At 40.9% G+C, this 13,791-nt stretch overlaps 1 protein-coding gene across 1 annotated transcript in view; it reads right to left on the reverse strand.

Annotated features, from left to right (window-relative positions):
- Nucleotides 1–13,791, reverse strand: part of LOC133982215 (neural-cadherin-like) — an 89,311-nt gene that overhangs the window by 47,461 nt on the left and 28,059 nt on the right. The window contains exons 3-10 of the mRNA XM_062421171.1: nucleotides 12,786–13,011; nucleotides 11,765–11,969; nucleotides 10,473–10,584; nucleotides 8,075–8,324; nucleotides 5,148–5,290; nucleotides 3,454–3,626; nucleotides 1,229–1,397; nucleotides 361–531 (exon numbers count right to left, since the gene is read on the reverse strand). Coding sequence (XP_062277155.1) covers nucleotides 361–531; nucleotides 1,229–1,397; nucleotides 3,454–3,626; nucleotides 5,148–5,290; nucleotides 8,075–8,324; nucleotides 10,473–10,584; nucleotides 11,765–11,969; nucleotides 12,786–13,011 — 1,449 coding nt within the window. The remainder of the gene's footprint in view (nucleotides 1–360; nucleotides 532–1,228; nucleotides 1,398–3,453; nucleotides 3,627–5,147; nucleotides 5,291–8,074; nucleotides 8,325–10,472; nucleotides 10,585–11,764; nucleotides 11,970–12,785; nucleotides 13,012–13,791) is intronic.

A 13,791-nucleotide genomic window follows, 5' to 3' on the forward strand; every position in this document is an offset into this window, starting at 1 on the left:
CAAAGTGAAAAGAAATATTTCTGCTCTGCAAAATGATGTCCTTTTTAGACTTGGCTGCACTGTTTGCTTTCTTCCCTTTTGAATTACTGAATTACTGAATAAATGTAGGTTTAAGATTCTAAAAATTATTCATATTAAAAAGGAAGAAAATTTCTCTGGTAGACATATGACCAGTGACAATTGGTCCTTTGTTTTCACGGGCCACAAGCTAAAAATGAACCACCACTCTAAAAGAAGCTCAGTTAAATTCATTCATTCACTACTAAATTAAAGTACAGGCCTACAGGCCACAACACTCCATCTAATTCAGCATTTCTTAGGTTCTTATTTTGCATATAGCATGCATTATCCGACACTTACACTCATAGCGCAAATTCTCAAACTTGGGGCTATTATCATTCTGGTCCAGTATTTGAATGGTGAGCTGGCAGATGCCGATGAGGGGCTCCTCCGCCCAATCAGTGGCCGTTACTGTAATTGAATACTCTCTCTGCCGCTCCCTGTCGAACCGCCGGGCTGTCACAATCGCTCCTGTAAACACAGAACAATAATCAGCCCATTACCCAACTCCACCAAACATACACACATGAATACATACTGTATATATCCATCCATCCAACCATTCAGCAATTCACCCATGTACACATTTATGCATTCACTCAACCAACCATCCATCAACCTATCCACTCATCTGTCTATTCATCTAACGTCAAATCATCCACCCTTACATCAAGAAAACACGTAAACATTTAGAAATTTATACTGGGTAAATCGAGAATTCCTTTCAAGCGGAGTGACTTTGTTATTAAATCTGGAGATGAAGAAGACAGAACGCAGGCGTGAAAGAAAATGACTGACAGAAAGACATGTGGAATCCACGTGTTAGGACTTCAGCACAGTCTCTTTATTTGCCTTTCCCTCATAATATGTATATACGATCATTTTTATATACTGCACTGAGTCACACTGAGCTTGTCCAGATTAAAAGAAATGACGGTCAGTAGATAGGTTTTGGCATTTGACTCACATTCTTGAGAGCAGCAATTTAAATGATGGGAAAATTTCTTGTCAGTCTGCATGCCTCCTCTCCTCTCTGATCACAAACAACTGCAATGACCCTAGAGTTGTCAATTACCATTACAATGCCGCCCTGTCAGTCTGCAGTAAACTCTATGCACTATGTCTAATTGAGACCTATTTTAGCCCAGACAAACTGAGACCACTGTACCTGTGTCTGGATGAATTCTGAAGGCAGGCATCGCACTGTCTCTGTGCATTAAGCCATATTTGACTTTTCCATTTGCTCCCTCATCTGCATCCGCAGCATGCACTTGCAACACAAAAGTCCCCGTTGGCTGGTTCTCCAGCACTGAAGCCTGCTCACGATATTGCTGGCACTGCGATGGAGAGAAAAGAGGGTGAGTGGAGGAGTGGTGAGACAAAGAAGGAGAGAAACACAAATACAAGAAAGAATTCTCATTTATGAAAATAATTGGTCACAATATGCTACATTAATGAGAATAAAATGATCAAAGAAGATAAACTCATTACGTCGAAGGTCAATACACACACACACACACAAATGCACACACACACACACACACACACACACACACACACACACACACAGGGACGTACTGTACATGAAACACAATATAAAAGTTATAGCTACAATAGCCTGCATCTATGGAATTGAAAACACTTGAGCTGATTTCTTTTGAAGAGCCGGCAATGAACAGCTCTGTCTTAGCCAGGAATTCAATCCATTCCCCCTAATGAACATATGCCCCAGATAAAGAGCTGCTCTCTGGAGTCTTTCTTTTGTGTAATCAGATATAAATGCTAGCAACTCTTTCAACAGAATGGCCGTGAAAAAAAGGAAAAACACTAGGCAAGGAGGAGCAGATGAGTATGAACGCGAAACAGAGGGTGGGAGAGATGAATCAAAGGATGTGAAAGCGATAGAAAGAAGAATAATGCAAGAGTTCATAGGATGTGACGGCACAGACAGTGCAGCCTTTAGTTAGTTGTTCATAAAAATCACATAATATCAAGCATAAGGTCGTGCTAGCACAGATGGTTCTGAGGCGTCACTTGATATTTAAACACATCAAGTTGCCAAGACTTTCAGCCCACCCGGAAGACCTCAGAAGCTGCAGCTCTGTGTGAGTATGTCTTTTGCTGAAGTTCAAGTCATTCCTAATTAAGGAGGAAGTTAATTAAACAGGTATAGTATATTGTGATGATATTGCATTTTTTTTTTCATAAATTAATTGAAATCCCAATGGAGCGCCTAAAGATAGAGTGGGTGTGCAGGCTAATCAGAACTCATGGGAAAACAGAGCGGAGAGAGACGGAGGCCAGGGAAATGAGAAAGCCAGGGCAAAAAATAAGAAAGAGCTAGAGAGTGGGATGAAGAGATGGAGGAAGGAGTGACAGACAGAGGAGTAACTGAAGTGAACTGAGAGGATGAAGCAGATGAGAGCGAAATGTAACAATATTGTAAAACTAAAATAAATGACTTGAGAAGGTTTGTTAAGCAAATAGCATATTCTAATGATTTTAGACTGACTGAACATTCATTAGAGATCTGTCTTTAAACTGGGTCTAATTCTCATATTTATGGCTTCTCTGACAAATGGGTACACTAACTTTGCACTTGGAGCAACCACTGTGGATTTTTGAAAAACAACATATATTGGGGCAACCAGGCAAAGCTTTCCAAATTGAAATTCCACATGAATGATTTCAAACACTGACTTGAAATGAAAGTAAACACAGCAAATAGTCCTCAGGATTAGCTAACTGCATAGGGATCTTCTTCCAGGGCAATTTGCCAACTAGCCAAACACTAGCCTGAATTTCAGAGGCAGGGTGTTTGCATGCAAAGTTGAAGGAAAGGTGTGAGTAGGAGCGATTAGGTGCAAATTCACCTGAGCAAACTGAAGTGAAGATGCGTCTCTGCGAGTTGAACATTTTTTCAACTTATGAGTTCTAAGATCAGTCTGAGCTGCCTGTCTGTACAGTCGGTACATTGGATGTTAGGCGCGAATCAACACAAACAGCACAAACGATCCTGCAGTCAAATTCGAGAGAATGATGCAAGGCGAAAATTCACTTTCTGCCTGAACACATCTTGGGGCCGTGGGTTGCTATCAATTTAACATGTGTGTGTACAGAAGTAGTAGCAAACAACAGAGGATTTGAGCTTTTGTTTAGACTCAGAGACAAAATGTTTGAAATGATTTATGTCAAATTTCAGGTTTTGTGTTCAGGCTTGCACTGGTTGCCCTGACATAAGCTGTTTCTCTGCAGTCACATTTCCAGAGTCTATAAAGCAGATGTGGCTCCTGTAAAATTAGCAAGACCCATAGTCAGAATGGAAACAATTATAAAATATGTTAAATAATAGTTTTTCTTTAAAATAAAATTTAAAAAATGAAAAAACCTCACCTCTTCAAATACAGGTTTGTTGTTGTTGACATCATCAACCCCAACTATGACGCGGGCAGTGGAGGAGAGGGGGTGTGGCCCGCCTGATGCGTTGTCATCTGTGGCCGTTACATTCAAGACGTACTCCAGGCCTTGAAGCTTGGGCAGGGGAGTGGAGCGGAGACGAATCAACCCTACAAAGACCACAGACCCATTAAACTACACATAATAAAACATGGTCCCACCTAACACAGCAGGTAACCATTCCATTAGTCATTAAGCAGGACATTATTTCCACTGTGGCCTTCCATGGTGAAGGATGCACTATCAATAAAAACACAGCGGAAAATGCGTTCTGCATGTTGTCCTAACATTTAGGAGTGAGATAGAGAGTGGCGGAAATTCACCTCTGAAGTCCGCAAAAAGGTAAAAATCTGATATGCAGACTAAATCCAAAAAACAATTTCACAGTGGTGACTTTGTCACATTTCTAATCTAATAACTGCACGCTCTCCTCTAAAGATGCCCATCCAGCTCAGCCATTTGAGCAAAAACATAAAGTAGTAAGTGACTCGGGTTAGAAGTTAACCAGGCTCAGCAGATGCCTATTAGCTATTCCTCTCCCCCCCTTTGTCTACTTTCATGTAACAGTAAAGATAAAAGGTGGGATAAAAGGATGCAGCATCTGAGTCAACATCTTTCTCGTTAACAGTAATACAAAAACATCAGAGGTTGCAGGACGAGCAGGCAGCCTGTGATGTGGGGGAAACTCATTTAAGTGAGAGCATGGGGAGGGTTTTTATTCTCTTGTTGTGTTTCTATTCATCTCTTTCACTGTTCTTGATTAAAGACAACACAGCATCCTGATACACACAGATGTGCCTGACTTTCCTCTCTCCCAATTTACTTGTGATTCCGGCTGCCCACAGAACAGAGCGGGGTCGTGGATCCTAATGACAATGTGTGACGTTGAAAGCACTGCAGCACAACATTAAAATAAGTGAACTGTGGGATGTACACAGTAATTCCACCAGCTTAAATGTCATCCTTGTTTACAAATGCAACATGAGCTCTAGCAGCTATTCAATGAGCCAGCACTCTTCGTATATACAGTACAGTAAGTGGGAAGCTGTATAGTGGTTTTCCCTGCACCCAAAGGATATCAGCCTTAGCATTTTCTTGCTCTGAGGATACACTGAAAGGGTGGAAAGGAATATAAAAAGATGACACAAAGGAAAGGGGAGCTGGTGGAGCGCAGCCTGAAGATTGTGAGCTATGATAGAGCAGTTGTTGTGAAATTGAATTGAAAGGGTTGGGTGACAAATGTCACAGCGATTGCCACTGGTTTCGGATCAAAGGGTAAATAAAAAAGATAAACTGTGCTGTCACTAATGCTAGAAAGCTCAGAAACAGAGGAAACACTCTTCTCATCACCTGCAAAAAGAAAAACCATCCATGGAAATTTGCTAAATAATGTAATTGTCTTTATTTATGACCCCAATAATAGAAAGAGCGGCACTCATATTGAAATTACGGCTTCTAATATCAACTTTCAATATTTTTCCACATTGACTTTGAAAGTAGAGGGCGTTCATTGCACACTACTGTAGCGGGAATGTATTAGAGAAAATTGAATGTGTGACTTGATAGAAAGCCTGTCAATTAGAGTGAGGGCAGCAAACGTGAAGCTTGGCCGGAAAATTAAGAAGTATCACCTTTCTGGCTGTCAATGACGAAGTTTCCCTCCTCATTGCCGGCTGTTATGGAGTAGATTATACCATCACCATCTGGGTCTTTGGCCAGGACTGTGGCGACGAGGGTGTTAGGGCCCGCATCCTCGGAAACAAACGTTCGATATCTGCAAAGAAGAAGTTTAACAAGTGCAAAGAAAGTGAGAATAGACACACACACACACACACACACACACACACACACACACACACACACACACACACACACACACACACACACACACATAGAAGTCCCAAGCCAATGATGGAAACACACATAGACAGGAGATACGAATCATTTACACAGTCCAAGGCATCAGCAGGCTGATTAGACTTATAGTTGTGGCTTTTCCTTGTCACTGTGATTTAACCTGTCCTCTTAGCTGGCCAGACCGGAGACAAATGATAATGTCTGCTGGGATGTTGAAGTCATCGAACAAATGGTGCCTCCACATACCCAGCCCACAGTGGGCCATTTGATCCAGTGCTTTTTAAAATGTCAACAGTGATTTGCTTGCTCTGTGGTGCTGGGCAGTGAGATGCCCAGAGAGTAACAAGAGACTGATATACCACTGTGGTGCAAAGCACAATGGGGAGGAGATGAACTACGTGACTTGGAGGATGCAAAGATGAAGAGAAATGGAAAACAGAGCAAAGGCAAGATGGAGAGAGGAGCAGTTGACAAAAAATAAAGGCTGGCACTGACATGACAAGTAAAGTGATATGTGGGAGTGAGAGAGACGAGAAGAGCGAGAGGAGAGAGAGAGGCTGATAGACAGTGAGGAGCAGGATATAAGAGGGGGCAGTGTTCTCGCAGACTTTGAGTTGATTTGTCAGCAGAACTCATCCCCTGTGAGATTTTGTGTGGTATCCTGTTCTAATATGTGTGTGTAAGTATGTGTGGATGGTGGTGGTGGGGGTGGTGGTGGTGGGAGTGGGTGGGGAGGGTGGGTTTGTCGGTGTCTGTGGTGAGAAGTCAGAGGTGATTGATGGTTTACAGAAGAACGCTGATGGGTGATTCATCTCCGCCAGCCGTGGCAGTCTCCGTGGCAACATGAGTGACCTGTAATCTGTCACCCGGCTCAGAGGCCACCTCTCCGCAGCTCTGTGAGGATGAGACATATACACTCCCTCTGCTTTTCTTCCTGAAGCATCCCCCTACATCTCACTGGACTGTGAAGTTGTACTCAGTATGCCTATCTATCTGCCAGCCTGCATGTCTGACTATACTCAGTTCCCTTTTTTTCCTCTGACTGTCCATCCCTTACTTCAATCACTGGTAGCCACTCTACAGCTCATTCAGATGTGACCTGAGAGGGCATGCCAGGAAAAATTTGCCTGATCAATTGCTTGTCAAAGTATCTTAATTAGTCTGAGTCAAACGCAGTTGTCTTGCTCTACGTGTCTTTGTGCTTTTGTGGCCACTCTGTCCTCTTTACGCAAAAAGCACTTATCTACACCTCTGTATGCCACAGTATGACGAAGTGCTCAACACGCCCTATACCTGGCAAAATGCCTGCATATCTAAATATCTGTCTGCTGGTCTGGCATCAGTATTTTTCTGACTGCCAAACAGGCCTCTCTGTTTATCTGCATATCTGACTGGCTGTCTCCTGTCTACTCTCTGTGTATGTTTTGGTATTCCTTGCTCGCTTGCCCTGCAACCATGTTTCAGTGTTTTTCTCCTTTCTTTTATGTTTGTCTGTCTATATCTCCACCTCTCTGCCCACCTGTTTGTTTGCCTCTGTGTCTAGCCAACCACAGAGACTGACATCTGACAATGCAACAAAAGCATGTAACAGAGGTCCACAACAGTCTTGTGTGAAGGTCATTGAAACATTGAGCTTATTCATATGAGGGAATAATGCAGTGACAGTTGCTGCCCACCCCCTTACACTACTTTTGCCAAAAAAGGGAGTCTTCGACACACTGGATTGCTACATACCTTTGAAAAATTCCAAAAAATAAACCCAAGAGATTGATGTGTTAATTCTCAGTTTTACGGCAGTATTCAACAAAAGACCTACTTTAGCAAATCCCTGAAATCTAAGAAAGTAGCAATGTCAAATTGTGTTGGTGGTTACAGATTGTTTTGATGCCAGATGGCTGTGATTAACACCCCAAATAAAATCTAATGAGTTTGTCTTTGTGGTAGTGGTTTTACTACAGCAGCATTGATGCAAGTTGGCCAATATTCATGGCAGGACTCCCAGCATCAAATATTATAGTGATGAATAGCCTGAAGGAAGGCAGGTCTGCTGTGTGATGTAACGACCCATAAATATGTGATGCAACTACTTTGTCTGCTCAAAGAGCAAAGCTGCACTGCAATGAAAAGAGATCAGCTGGTGGATCAGAGATGCACTAGTGCCAGCAGTAGGTATTTGAACTTGTCATCTTGGTGACAAACTTTGATCTTTGCAGCTGAACTCTGTCCATGGTTAAGACTTAAATTTTAGCTTTTGTGAAAGGTGCCTTACAAATACATTTGTTTGTGTTATTTAAAGCAACATTCACAGTGACACACACAGACACACACTGAATACTTTTTGTAATAGCTTATTGATCTACTCATAGCTCCTCTGTGTCTTGGGCTCGCACTTTATATTCCAATATATTATTTTTCAGAAGCTACGCTTTGAGTCCTCGATAAGTAGATATCCTCATCAATAAGTACGTTAATATCAACTTTCTCTTAAAGGTCACATCTTGGCTACTATTTTATGTTAAGAAAGCAATATTTATAAAGTACATATGGTGGTAAACCAATGGTGTTTGGTATGAGGTAAATGGGATAAAGATTCAGGATGAAGTGCAAATAAGAAGGGCTAAAATAAAATAAAAAAATCAAGGAATGGGGATTTAGAAGAAAGATGGGGAGGCATTTGGTTTGAAGTTTTTTGTTTGCTCACACAGGCTGGGAGAACTCTGGGGCTTCATCGTTGACATTTGCCATCCTTACACGGACCGTGGCAGTGCCAGAGTGCGGCTCGTCTCCGCTGTCCACTGCCATCACCACAAATTCATACAGATGGTTAGGCCTCTCATAGTCCAGTCGGCCTGCAGGGAATATGGTCCCATGGGGGGAAATGCTGAAGTCTGGGCTCAGGGTGTAATAGGTGAGCTCAGCATTTAACCCGGAGTCACAGTCCGTGGCCAGCACTGACAGGAGGGAAGACATCACACAAGGACCATCAATTAGCAGTTAATCGAAACAAGCTGATGAGATGGCATCAGTTGATGAATACGTTGACATCTGTGTAGATCATTATCTCTTCATGGCCTTGCTAAACATGTAATATATCATAAGCTCTGACAGCTACAATTACTAGCACACAAACTGCACTATTCCCTGAAGACTTATCACAATCATTTGAAAAAATGAACTTAAAAGCAGCAAAAAGAAACTGTGAAGTGAACAACTGGTGTTTTCTGCTGAGTGTTTTGAAATCAGTTTATTCTGAGGTAATTACACAGAAAAACAATAGATTTGTTTCTAATGGGAGATGAGATTTTTTCATAAGACTACAGTCAAAAATATTGACACCCTTGGTTGCAAAGCTAATTTAAGTTGGGTGAATTTCACTTAAACTCACTGTTTCATGCACAGCCCCTCCAGCTCATAAGACTTGCATATTGCATATTCTTTTGATGTGTTTATTTCCTCTGTGTCAAGCATCAGCATGCGCAGTCTGTGCATCTCAATTCTTCATTCTCCTTCTCCTTCCATCTCAGTGTCTTGTGATATAGTTCAAGGCCGACAATTACTTGTCTTTGTATTGTCTGCATAATGTGACTGACTCATTAAATGTTCAAGAATTTAAGGAGTGATTTTTAACTTCACTGTCACTCGTACTACACAGTTTTAACTGAAGGTGATTCAGTATATCTTCTTTACCATCAACCTCAGTGGGTAAAGGTGAAATGATAGCCTCTTTGTAAAGTATTCAATTTGTGTCTAGAAGTGGTTAATGGGGTAATGGGGATTTCACCCCCTCTGTGCCTCAAAACATTTCATTAGTTAGCTGTGCAGTCCACCAGATTAAGAAATGTATTCAGAGCATAGTGTTATCCTTATATTTGAATCGTTGGGGCATTCTGGGCTTTTGTCAGGAGGAAATGTATTTAACTATAAAGTTTCTTTGCATTGTGTATCAGCTACAGTCTATTTGTAGCATAAAGATCTATCTTCCCCATGGGCAAGTCTTTCAGAGGACTCCCTGTTCTCACTCCCTCTACCTTTGATCCATCCACTGCTGAGTTCTTCCTACCATACTGGTTGTTTTTTTTTTTTTTGTGGAAGCATTGGTTTGTATTGGTCTCCATTTTCTCCTTCCGCTCGCTCTGCAGTGCCAACAGTTTCCACCACTCCAGGCTATGTTATACGAATGTTTTCAAATTAAATTTGCTAAATTTTTCTTACCCAGAATGCACTAGAAACAATTGCACAGTCAGATATTCTCACGAATCAGCTATGGTGGCCCATGGGGGACCGACGTCCTACGGGCTTAGGAGCATTTGACAAGAACTAGACAGTGAACAAGGTGAAAAGAATACTTCTGAAGTAAGAGGCATTTTTTTGCATTAAATGTGCATTTTCTTAACTGTCAAGAGTTTTTGGGCCCTTTTCATTATTGAGTAAAATTGTGGCACTGTGGAACATTCTCAAATCCTGTTGATGTAGTTTTCTAAGGCTGTAGCTAAATATGACAAAAGTATTTTAAAGGTACAGTATATCAAATCTCATGAGTGTAATCAGAAGTGCAGTTTCTTTCAAGAAAAATGCCTTAAAACAATCCTTAGGAAAATAGGTTATTATATTATCACATAGGTTATGCATTATACAATAAGCGATTACATCTAATTTAAAGATGTACTGTATTTCTACACTTTTGGTTTATAATTGTACATTTAAACTCAAGTTTCGCAGTTGCAATGGCATACATACACCTTCAGCCTCATAATTAACAATAATAAGGTAGACTCTTGCAGTAATAGACAAATTGGCATGCCATTATTCATACAGCGCATAATAAATCAAAATAATATGGGGTCTTTGTCGTAGTTAGTTTAGTAGAATATAATTGAGATTATGATCACAGATCTGAAAGATCTAATTGTTTCTTTCATTATGCAAAAATGGAAGCCTTATGGTCCTTTAAGTTGAAACAATGATTCAAGATTCAAGGTCTGAATTGCAGGTTTGGTTTTCTCACACAGTACATCTTCTGTTTTCCTGTAGAAAAAGTGACTTTTTGCATAGTTTTTTTCTCCACTTCAAAAAGAAATATGGGGTGAGAAGAGTCTCACCCTGCAGCAGGGATGTTGCCGTGGTTACAGTCTCAGGGACTCCATCCACACTGTAGATGGATTGGAGAAACTCTGGGACACAATCATTCTCATCCGTTATCAACACCTGAACCTGATTAGTGCCAGAATGAGGGGATAAGAGGAGGAGGAGAGGAGAGAAGAGAAGAGGAGAGGAAGAAAGAGAGGAGACAAAATTAGAGTAGAAGAACACAAAATTAGCCTCCCTTTAATAACCCTCTAATCCAGGAGACAACCATAGGAAATTCTCTGAACAGGACGCTGACCCACAACTTAATCTAAATTGCATTTTATAGTTTCTCAAGTTGCCAGTTCAACACATCCTTTATCTTCCACTGCATGATTTTCCTGAGTCAAAAATAGAAATGTTCTGAGAAAGAACATGTTCTCACTGTGTGTGTTTTCGACAAAGGCCCTTAGCTGCCCTCCGCCCTACAAGCTCCCCCCTGTCACCACTGTGTGTAAAGTGTGAAGTGACAGCTGAGTAATAGTCCTGAAATAGCTGGGATAGGTTTTCCCATTCGCCTACTCCTTCTCCACAACATGCAGTTGAGCAAAAGGGGATTTTCCTGCTACATCTTTGGTACGTAAGTGCCTGACATGATAATTGGGTGGCGAAACCTTTGAATTCAATATTTAAAAGATACCGAATCCATGAATAGTTTATCTAGAAATATTCATTTGTGAATGAAGTTTTAGGGTTTTGAGTTCTCATGCCAAGTGCCTCAGAGTGTGTTCTATATTTTACACAGTTCATTCCCAGATCACACACTTGAAAAAAAGCACTTACTGAGAGACAGAAACAAAAGGGTGAAACAAATCACAGAAAAAAAAAATTCACTTGGGCCTCTCGTCTACCTACTAACATTTCAAAACCATTCAGCCATGCTATTCATGTAGACAGTCAAAAACTCAGCCACTTCTCCTTTGTGGTTATCACCATGTGTTGTGGTCAATATAGGTCAGCGCTGAGATCAGATCATTGCTGTTAATGCAGACTTGTCAGCCGATATGAGCCACATAACATTTAGGTGTAAACTGGACAGTCTGAAAGCTTTGTAGAAGCCCAGTGGGAGCCCATAGCGCGGCAAATCTCAGCAACAAAGCAGATTGTCCTTTTAGTTTATATCAGCACAGTAAGCGCAAATGCTTGTGTGACAAATGCAATAATAAAACATTGCAGCAGATCTTGGCTTTGGACTTGGTTGACCTGTGTGTATGAACTCTTATATGACTCATGTTTGCTGTCTGCATTACTCCATAATGAAACTAACCTCTGTGGCAGTGCTCAGGCTGCCGGGCTCCTCGCTGGCTCGCACCATCAGCAGGTAGCGCCTCTGGTCACTCTCATAATCTAGCGTCCGGGTCAGACTGATCTCCCCTGTCTCCTGCTGAATGCTGAAAAGGCTACTGGGATTGATCAGCAGACTGTAGCTGATTTGCTGCTTTTGGAAGGAAACAGCAAACACCACCAAGAAGCTACAGAACAAAGAAAAAGCGATCAAAAGAGGAAGGAAACACCAACTTTAATATTCGATTTCAGTGGCACACATGTTGAATTAAAATCGAAATCCTCTTCTACTGCATCAGCACTGCGCTATAATGAAATCAATGACTGTATGGCCCATTGAGTACGTGTTATAAACACGCTCAATCAGTACTTGTCAGTTCTGTGTAATAATGTAATTCTATTATGCAGATATCAATGTTTGTTTTTACGGTTAAGCAAGTTTGTTTTCCCCTAATGGTGTGCTATGATGATATGTCAATTTATGCCTGAGTACGCTAGTGTGACCAAATGAATATTCATCAGCACAAGTCTTAACAGGTAGCGTTTAGAAATCGACACTTCAAATGAGTGTGTCTTTGTACAGGTCTGCACGGGCTTGTTCTTGCAGAGATACACACTGTTGTGTGCCTCGTGGTTTTAATTGTTACAAATGTAGGTTATTAGACAGTGCTGTGTGTAATACTGAATCAGTGACTAACAGTATGCTTTCATGGCCATTTACAGATATGAGGCATTCTCCTTTCATAATCCTGCTGCAGTATTATTGCATTTTAATACTGTCTTTCATTATATTGTACTTTTATGCAGCAATTAGACAGTTGTAAATATTGAAGCAGTACTAAAGAATCTGACAAAGAGTGTCTTCTGTAACCACATGAGAATAGACTACATTTGAATAAAAGCTGCGGGATGGTTATCACATTGTTTTCCTGCATCAACCCTAATTCATCCCTGCTTATGTATACATGCATGTAAGATTGGATGTTAACACATGTGGTACTCACGGCTGCCCTTCAGGTGTGTTCTCTGGTATGGAGATGGCAAAGCTCGTATTGGTGAACTGTGGTGCTCTGGCTCCTGCCACAACAGAGAGCATGGCAGGAGCACTGCGGGTGCCCAAGCCGTCAAGGGCTACCACGCTTAACAGGTACTCTCTGTCCCGCTGGAGCACCAGCCCCGTGGTCATCACCTGGCCTGTCTTCTTGTCCACTACAAAGCAGCCATCACCGCCTGCAGAGAAATATAATGACATTATTTTTTAGCACTGGATCCAAGCCCATCCATCACCCCTGGCATGAATACTAACTCAGAAATACTACTCAAATGGCATTTTGAAATTCTGTTTTTAGGTCTGGTCAGTTACAATACATACACTGAATTCATGCTCAATTAACATTTAAATACAATTTGAAGACATTATCAAAGGGTTAAAATAATCTAACTCAAAGACATACTTGGTAAGTTTGATTTAAATGTTCTGTTTTGTACCACAAGGAAAAGGCCTTGACTTGGACAACACTTGAACATTTTTTGTTAAACCCTCTTGACAGATTCGAGTTTCAAAGTTCACCATATCATCGTTCTAACAGTGAAATCAACCACGATATAACACCCACTGGATTAAAAGATTAAAAGAAGCTTTATTACAATTGCTGTTTAATAGCTATTTTGTATTCAGGCAGTATGGTACATATTCAGAACTTTCTGCCTTGGTCCAGAGTAGCTTGCTTGTTTCAAAGGCAAACAATGACTAACCAGTGAAACTTTGAAAATCATTTTTACCTGTTGGACAAATATTCTAAGTTACAAAGACACAATTTCATTTTCAAACTGACAGAATATATAGAGTGTGGAGAAGAAAGTAACAGTGACTCTGGCTGCTGATGTTTTATTAATTTTACAATGCATGCTCTTAGGTTCATAATCTATAATACATTGTATTCACTACACAAAGCCTGCAGGGAAAATGTAGGTTTTCTGAGGTCAAATGTAAAATTATTATACTTTAAC

The sequence above is a fragment of the Scomber scombrus genome, chromosome 6 (assembly GCF_963691925.1).
Source record: "Scomber scombrus chromosome 6, fScoSco1.1, whole genome shotgun sequence".
NCBI classification, from domain to species: Eukaryota; Metazoa; Chordata; class Actinopteri; order Scombriformes; family Scombridae; genus Scomber; species Scomber scombrus.